The sequence below is a fragment of the Brassica oleracea genome, chromosome C5, assembly GCF_000695525.1.
Source record: "Brassica oleracea var. oleracea cultivar TO1000 chromosome C5, BOL, whole genome shotgun sequence".
In the NCBI taxonomy this organism is placed as follows: Eukaryota; Viridiplantae; Streptophyta; class Magnoliopsida; order Brassicales; family Brassicaceae; genus Brassica; species Brassica oleracea.
Genome location: NC_027752.1, coordinates 21,124,105 through 21,133,918, shown reverse-complemented (window position 1 = coordinate 21,133,918; position 9,814 = coordinate 21,124,105). Strand labels below are relative to the sequence as shown.

At 28.2% G+C, this 9,814-nt stretch overlaps 1 protein-coding gene across 1 annotated transcript; it reads left to right on the top strand.

Annotated features, from left to right (window-relative positions):
* The first annotated feature begins 3,821 nt into the window (after positions 1 to 3,821).
* On the top strand, positions 3,822 to 4,240 carry LOC106293733. Its single transcript, XM_013729387.1, has one exon. The coding sequence runs from the start codon at positions 3,833 to 3,835 to the stop codon at positions 4,049 to 4,051; it is 219 nt and encodes a 72-aa protein (XP_013584841.1). The 5' UTR covers positions 3,822 to 3,832; the 3' UTR covers positions 4,052 to 4,240.
* Positions 4,241 to 9,814: the final 5,574 nt, after the last annotated feature.

The following is a 9,814-nucleotide window of genomic DNA, read 5'->3' as shown; positions in this document are numbered from 1 at the left end:
GAGATCATTTTTTTTGGACACTGATTCATTCATTCCAAAGGTGGACGATAAAGAAGTCCATTTAGTCCTGAGATGGACGACGCAGAAGTCTTGTTTTAGATACTGATCTGATTGATCCATAAGAATGAAGATGAAGAAGCCTTTGATTTTGGTTTATTTTATACTAACCAGCCAAGCTCTAAATTGTTATGGCATCCAAGGGAAAGTGTTATGAACCAGATTGTGGATGGCTCATAACCAAGAGATTATGATTTGTAATCTTTCTATTTATCTATGACGGTGTAATCTCCTATATAAGGAACATCTATGTTATGAATAAAGATAGACTTTTCCATTACTTTTATAACATGAACTAAATAATTTGATTTTTTAAATAAAATTCAGGGCTGGCTCAATGATTCTATGGGCCTTTGAGCAAAATAATTTTAATTGAGCTTCCTTTTAGCATTATTAGTAAATTTAAAAATTTTGGATTCTTATATATATTTTTTAATTGGGCTCTTTTTTAACGTTATTTATGGAAAAAACTTTTGGGCTCTAGGGCCCACGCCCCATTGCCCCATAGTGTAAGCCAGCTATGATAAAGTTCTAAACTAAATTTTGAAAAATTGAAAATCAGTACAAAATCTCCATTGTAAGGTTTGTTAATGTTACCGAGTCCAATCTCATATTCTTCATATTTTAATGCTTAAGGGTCTGAATTTTTTTTTTAATATAGGTATTTTATATAATAAAAAAAAAATAAAAGGGTGCAAAAATAATTTTATATATACATTTTTTTATTTTTGACATAAATTCCATAAAAAATTACATATATCTTTTGATGAAAAATATTTATATACAAATTTTAAACAAATATTAAAGCTTTCATTTTTTTCAATCTCATTATCCATAAAATTATTGAGCCGGCTTTGATCGAAAGCCTGAAAAACCTTATCATCACATCAAATCAAAGAGTACAAAACATAAATAGATTAGAACTTAAAAAGATTTATATAATTCCCCCCCCCAGGGGAAGGAAAAAAAACTAGAAAAAGCTATAATTAGTAAAAAGTTGGGGGATAATAACGTGTTTATATCGAACCTAGCGACACTATTGATCGCATCAAAGAACGTGTTGAGGAGAAAGAAGGCATCCCTCCTGTCCAACAAAGGTTTACTAAATGACTTGCAAAGTGCTTGTCCAGGGCCGTGCCTGATAATTATAGGCCTAGAAGCCAAAATCTTTTTTGGCCCATTTATTTTTAAAAAATCGCGAAAATACATAAAAGTGCACCAATTAAAGTTCGAACCAGGGCATGAAGGTGTTGCATCAGCTGCCGTCACCAGTAGAGCTATATGAGATTTTAATTATGTTGGCCCAAAAATTATATATATTGTCACGGGCCCTAAAGCAAATGCTTTATTAGCTTCTATTCAGGTCCGGCCCTGTGCTTGTCTCACTGCAATTTGTCTCAGATCATTTGGATTTTGTCCGGTTTATTTCAGTATGCAACTTTGGTTATTTATGTTTTAGTGAAATAAAAATCTGTTGTGAAAATCGCATCTCCCTTTCTAATCTGTTATATATAACACTGATTCGCATGAGTTTTTTTTGTTTTTGGATGCATATAAATCTCTCTCATGAATTGTTTGCAGGCTCATCTACGCCGGAAAACAGCTAGCTGATGACAAAACGGCAAAGGACTACAATATTGACGGAGGCTCTGTTCTTCATCTGGTCCTTGCTCTTAGAGGTGGTTTTGGTCTTCTCTAAGAAGTTAGGCTCTTTCTCTTCTCCTGAGTTTTATCTTTTCTATGACTTGCAATTTGGATTACTATCGGGTTTGGATCAGTTTACCAATAATCTGTTCAATATCGGATCATACATAAATATATTTATTTGAATTTGTTTTTTTTTTTATGACTATCTTTTCATTTCAAGAAAGAGGCCTGTAACAAGGCCCAAATAAAATTGGGATAAAAGCTATATGGGTCGAATACGATCTGGCCGATTGAGATTGCCGGTGTATTAAAAGTAATACAAAGAAGTTATAAAATTAATAGAACTATAATAGTAAGATTTATTTCTTCAAATAGATCTATATTTATTTGCATTAGAATGAATAAGGAGTTGTTTACATAGAAGGTTACTTTTACTACTCTGGACTTGAGAAGTACTTTGTGACTTACTTTATCATTTTCTCTTCCAAAAAAGCCCCTTCGTTGGAGGGGATGGACTTCGTAGTTAAGAAATAAGGGTCGAAGGAACTAGGTTTGAGTATCTAGTTAGATTGTCCGGTTGAAATTAATGGGTAGGTGCATGAGACAGTGGGCTTTATGGCGAGCCGTTAGATTTAGTTATTTTTGAAAGGGATCCGACGGCTATTGTTAAAAGAAGTACATCGCTACTAAAAGCAGTAACGTAGGTTTATAATTAATATGTGTCAGATTTACGGAGCTCTGAGCTTTTAGCACAGCCGATAGATTTTTTTATCTTAAGATTGATCTGATGGTTGGTGTCTAAGTCGTGGTTAAGGTAGTTGTGGTTGAATTGTGTGCGGCAGGAAGCAGTTGTGGTCATGAATTTTGATGTAGTGAAAGGCATGGTTATGGACGCATAATTGTCGTGGTTAGTGAAATTAGTTGACAGGAGCGTGGACAATGGTGTTGGTATGCCCAAAATTTGTGGTCATGATAGTTGTGGTTTAGTTGTGTTTGGGAGTAAATGTTCAATCGTCTCTTCGAAAACTTGTGGATGTGGGCATGAATTGGATAGTCTTGTGGATGTGGTCGACAATTTAATAGACAATAGTGGTTGTGGTCAGTAAATTGTTATCCACTAAATTACAAATAAAGCTATTTTATTTGAAACTAGAAACGAACAATCCAAAAGAGAGAGACAGAGAAATTTTCCATCTTAATTACTTGTAAAAGAGTACGAAAAAGACCGAGCAATAAAGAATTCTGTTTTTTTCAAAGACGTAAGCGTTGACAATGTTTTGATTAAGAGCATCGATTTGAGAACGAAGAGCTTTAATGGTTTCTTCCATCAGCTTCTCAATGCTCGCCACTTGTAGCTTAACCTCCACCTTCTTCCTCTCTGCTTCACAATGGTGGTTTGTTTGTCGAATGCTTTCACCTCTGTGGAATGCTTCACGCTCACGAGCTTCTCCTTGATCTTACTATCTCTCTTGTCCATGAAGTTTCCATACGGCCAGTAATAGACCTTGTTGTCAATAGAGAAGGAGAGACAAAAGTGGATTATGGTTTGTAAAAATATTTTTAGATTCTACACTTTGCCGTCAGTTGTTGAAGAATTAGTATGTAGTTATTTAGGATTGTTTCTCGACAGAAGAGCAAAGAGTAAAGTAGAAAATTGGATATAAATAAAAAAAATACTTAATTGATTAAAAATAAATATTTGGTTTGTTTAGTTAAAAAGACATTTCAGAGAAATCACAACAAAAAAATACTACACAAGTTGGAAGTATTTCCGAGTGTAAATAGAGGATGAGAAAGTATCTCATATTGTAAGTTTTTCATGAATAAGCTTATTATTCTAGAGAAGTAGTTATTCATCTTAAATTCCAAGCTACTCTTTTTCATAAAACACGTTTATTCACACAAAAACTAAAAGTGAGAAAAGAACCCCACAAAAAAATATAAATTACCGTTGAGATTCGAACGTTAAGCTTTAAAGACAAACGTTGCGGACCGGACAGCATCAGATTCTTCCAGGGCCTCCCACTGAATCATACATATAAATATATCTGTAATGAAATAGAATCAGACCAAAACCAAGAGTCCAAGAAAAAAAAAAAAAAAAAAAAAACCCTAGATCTCAAGATCGATGGGGTTGGTGGTGGTCATATCTCTTCCTCTAATTTTCTTCTGCCTTCTTCTCGGATTCGGCTGCTACTTTCTTGGCAAATCTCGTGGCCGTCGTGAGATCCATACAAATCCTCAGGTGTATGGAGCTCCTGCTCCACCTCCCGGTGCAATCATCTCCGCAGCCTCCTCTCCGCCCTTGTCTCCTTGCACCAAGCCCGACAACTCCCACAACGTCTAATTTTCAATCTCCTTCTCTACTGGAAGATGCTTTTGTTTGATTCATTGTGAATTGCTGTATGATTTTATTTTATTCTTTGCGAATATGTTCCTTTCTTGTTTGGTGGATTTTCTTATGTAAATTTAGAGCATTTAATGTCATTAAAAAGTTCAAGGAGTTTTATGGTTTCAAGAATTTGTTTCCAACAGATATTTTTGCCGTTGAAATTATATAATAACATAGTGTAGTTAAGCAAATGATTATATCGAATTATAGAAATATGATGTTTCAGCAAACCCAAAGTACCATTTTAGCTCTAGACCAATTAAGCAAAACTTCTACTTTACAAAAGAAAAAAAAAAGCGGATTCAGAATAATAAATTCAAGTTTAGCTTTCAACAAGCAAACAGTTCCAACGAAATAGTGAATTTATAAAATGGACGAACTCTAGAGAAACACATGCTCTTTTCCAGTACCAATTATTGATTAATGTGTTCATAAGTTCCAAGTTATCTTATTTAGAGCATCTCCAAAAAAAAACTCTATTTTGAATTTTCAAAAAATCTATATTTGAAGTTTAAAGGTGTTTTTCTCCAAAAGCAAAACTTCAAACTCAATTTTAAAACTATTTATATTTTATAATATGGTCTTTATATTTTTCATCACTAATTTGAATTCATAAAACTTTTGTAAATGACTAACACATATATAAACATATTACAACAATATTAATTAATAAAATATTCTATTAAATATAAAAATTTAAATAAAAATAACTTAATAATATTAAACTTCAAAAAAATATCATATTATTTCATAAAATGATTTTCGTAATGCATATATGATCTATTAGTGTATTTCGAAGTAAAAATGACTCTCCTCATTTTTACTTTATAGATTACGACCTAAAAGTTGTTGAAATCTGGTAATATTGATACTTGTAAATACATTAGATCGGAATAAGAAAGTAAAAGAGAAACATAAAATATTGCTAAAAGACTAAATTCTTTTTGATGATATTAATACTCGTGGATATATTCAATATGAAAAAGAAAGAATTGTACAAAAAGACATCAAAAACAACAACAACAACGATCATCAGTTACACAAAAAATTTGGACAATATTTGAAAATTTGAAGGTTCCGGATTAAACTTATCTGACTATTAGTGTTGTTGTAATAGTTATGTCATCATGTAATTTTTTAAAATCTTTTTGTTAAGTTTTTTTTTGTATATTATTGTTGTCTAAATCTAGCTTAAAATATTTTGAATCTTATTTTAAAGTTTTATTTAATTTTTTGTGTAAAATTTAAAATATTTATGAGATAGAATTTTTTTAAGGATTAAAACAATAAACGAGAAAATATTTATGAATCATAAATGTGAAGTGTGATTATAGGGACCAAAATGCAAATAAAAATATGATGAGCAGTGAAACTTCAAATATAAAGTTTCAATCCTCAAAACTTCAAATTAAAAATTTTAAAGTTTTTTTTTTAGAAGAAAAAACTTAAGTTATAGAGTGTTTTTTGGAGATACTCTTAGAAAAATGATAGAAAAACGGCCAAGAGATTTGTTCCTGGACTCGGGTCATATCTTCGATACCTGAACTATTTGACGGTGCGATCGGATACCTAAACTAACAACAAAATTTGAATCTAATATCCGAATTTAGAATAAAAAGATTTTAAATGTCTCCAATCGACAACATGTCGAGTAAAACACAAATGTGATAGATTTAATCGAGGTCTTTCATAGGTTAATAAAAATTATTAACCACTTGCGCTAGTATAGAATTATTGTTTAAATGTGCAAAGAACACAATATATATTTTATTACAAGAGAAATAATGATTTAATTACAATATATTTTAATATATTTTCATTTTAAATATCTATCTATCTATATATATATACTTCTTAAAAAAATCTAATAAAATATGTTGAATAAAAATTCTACATAATCCTATTAAAAATTATTTTATAAAATAATTGATCAATTTTGTATTAATAATAAAATATAATTATAAATCATTATTGATTAATCGAGTTATTATTTATAATTTTTTTAATAATAAGACTTTTATATGTTCTATACTCATCTAATCTGTTATATTATAATAATAAAAAAAAATTATATAGAAGTACACTTACTAAATTATATTACACTGATTCAAATTTAAAATAAATAATATATAATATGTTCTCAGAATATATTAAAACTATTTTACTGTATAAAATATTTATACAAGAGTGACATTGTTAACAATTATTACAGTAGAACCTCTATAAATTAATAATTTTTTATAAATTTATAAGTTTCGTCTATCCCAACTTGGTCCGGTTCAAAATTTAACACAAATCGATAAAATAATAAAATATTATTTTTAAAAAAAATTCTATGTAAATATATGGCCCCATTAAAATTTTAAATTAATAATTATATGTATGCATATTTTATATAAGTAAGAACCTATTATTACTTTTTTTGTTTTATATTCACAATAGAATTATCTTTATATTTTCTTCACACTTAATAAAATTTTGATAAAATTTAGTAATACTAAATCTAAAACCACATTTAAGTTATATGCAATATATATTATATAAACCAAATCTATACTATTATTTGAGAAGTGAATTTGCTTATTTGTCATGTTCTCCATGATTTTAGGCTGAATAATAGTGTTAGCAAATAATTTTAATTAGATTGATTAAAGTTTTGATATATTTAATGAATAATTATACAATTCATTATTTAAATAATTACAAATTAATATTATAAAATTTATCTCAAAAAATAAATTGAAAACGTGTTTGAAAATAGAAAAAATAATTCCATATATATATTTTGTGTTTATTCACATCTTTCTTTCTTATTTGTTATAATTAGTAGTATATATACACATATAATAATTAGATTTATCATTATACCAAAACATTAAAAATAGTTTTAGAAAAGAAAACTGATTTTTTTTTTGTAAACATAATATATCAATATTTTTAAAAACTATTAAATTTTATTTTAGTATTAAAATACTTAAGCGACGTATATAAGCAATAACAATAAATTTAATTTATAATTTTTGCTAACGTAATTTGTTCCATGGTATTTTTTTTATTCTTATTATTCAGAATAACATGTATTTGTTATTTAAGTTGAAAAAAAATATATTTATTTGTTTTTATTTTTCTAAATATTTTTATTGGGTATATAATTATCTTTTTAAAAATATTTTAATTTGCTTATTTGTCATGTTCTCCATGATTTTAGGCTGAATCATAGTTTTAACAAATAATTTTAATTAGATTGATTAAAGTTTTGATATATTTAATGAATAATTATACAATTCATTAATTAAATAATTACAAATTAATATTATAAAATTTATCTCAAAAAATAAATTGAAAACGTGTTTGAAAATAGAAAAAAATAATTCCATGTATATATTTTGTGTTTATTCACATCTTTCTTTCTTATTTGTTATAATCCTTGTTCGGAAACTCGTTAGGCGCTACGCGTGCGGTGCACCCGGGCCTAGCGATTTATCGAAAAAGCGGGAATAAATCGGAGAGTACGCGGGGAAGAATTTTTTGTATTTTTATATGTATACTGCTCCATTTATACGTATATTACCAATTTTTATGTATATTACATGTTTTTTTACAAACAAAATATATGTTTATGTAAAAAAATTGTTACGTGTTAATGTATTCATTATGTCATGTTGTGGATTCATGATTTGCTTTCCGTTCATCAGTTTGTTGTATATATAAGATGTATCAAGATCTCCTCCATTCATGGTGAATGAAACAAAACCTTCAATTCTTCTCTCGCAACTGATTAATTTCCTTGATATGCATTATAAATGTTGCATATCAAAACGAAACGAGGAAGTTTAGAGGTTATCTTCTCTTTCACGTTTCTTTATTGATGAACTCACACAGATTCTAAAGTAAAGTTCTTAAATTTATAAGACATCATTACACAAACTGTATTTTTCTAAAGCAATATTGCTCGATATTACAGAAAAAAAAAAATTAACCTCCTCTCACTTCACATACCTTGTCGAAACCACCACCACAACCATCATCATCATCATCATCATGATCATCATCATCAACACAAACCATTGTAACAAGCTCAAGCCTTGTCGACTCCACCTAGCTAAAACACCAGACATCAAGCTCTAATTCATTCAACAAACCCAAAGAGAACCCATTTGTCCTCACAACGAGCTTTCATCTCTTCTCCGTCTCCACCGTCCGTCTCCACCACGAATCTGAAACAATTTTTCACCGCAATTTCTGCTTCAGACTTTAACTGGCGCTCAAGAACGTGGCAGTCCACGTCCACCTAATGGCCGAGTTTTAACTTTTACGTATTCCACGCTTCTTACTCGGCCTTCCGCATAATTCAACCGAAGAGGCCCAACTCGCCACGTCCACCACCCGAGTCACGTTTAACCGGCCGCTTAATCGCCAACTCGGCCGATTTTTTGAACAAGGTTTATAATTAGTAGTATATATTCACATATAATAATTAGATTTATCATTATACCAAAACATTAAAAATAGATATAGAAAAGAAAACTGATTTTTTTTGTAAACATAATATATCATGAAATATTTTTTAAAACTATTAAATTTTATTTTAGTATTAAAATACTTAAGCGACGTATATAAGCAATAACAATAAATTTTATTATATTTTTTGCTAACGTAATTTGTTCCGTGGTATTTTTTTATTCTTCTTATTCAGAATAACATGTATTTGTTATTTAAGTTGAAAAAAATTATATTTATTTGTTTTTATTTTTTAAATATTTTTATTGGGTATATAATTATCTTTTTAAAAATATTTTAAAAATATTTTCCGCCAAAAGAGAATATTTTCAAAATATTAATTTTTATCTACAACAAGTAGCTTATATTTATAAAAATTTAAAATTAACTATATTTTACTTTAATATTTTTTCAAGAGTTTCACATAATTATTACTTTGTTTATATTAAAATTTCTTTGAAAGACTATTATGTAAAGAAAAATGTTATTCTATTTTTTTTTATAAAAAGTGAATTTTGTAAAATGATTTTTTTTAGTTATAATTATCAAAGTTTGAAAGTTAAAAGATCATTTGAAAATAGCAAATTATGATTTTTTAAGAAAAAGTACTATTTTATAGGAAAATATAATCTCTATTTTAATAAAACTATACAGATTGAAAATGAGAATTCGGTCAAAAAAAACCTCAACTTTGTACGAATTGCCAAAAGAAACATGAACTTTTGAGCTGACAAAAAAAACACCAAACTTTCATTGACTTTAGAATTAATTAACAATGTTTTCGTTGACTTGCCAATTTAGCACGCCGTCAACAAATTTAACAAAAATATTTGACATCGTTTATTGTTGCCGTTAAGTGAAACGACGTCGTTTTATATGATTTGTCATTAAAAATATGTAGACCCCTGGATTCGAACCCAAGTTGGTTGGTCAAATGGAAAGGTATTTTACCACTAGGCTACTCACACTTTCAATGTACTTGCTAGCATGTTTACTTTTATTTGGTACATATTAAATATAAAAAATTCTCTAAAAACTTAATAAGATCTTTAAAATTCCAAAAAATAAAAAATAAAATTTTATTTTGTATTTTCATAAAATAAAAAATCTTCCAAAATTTTCTAAAAAATTAAAAAGATCTTTAAAATTCCAAAAAAATAGAAAAAATAAAGATTTTTTTTATAAAATTAATTTTGAAATTAAAATAGAAAATAAAAT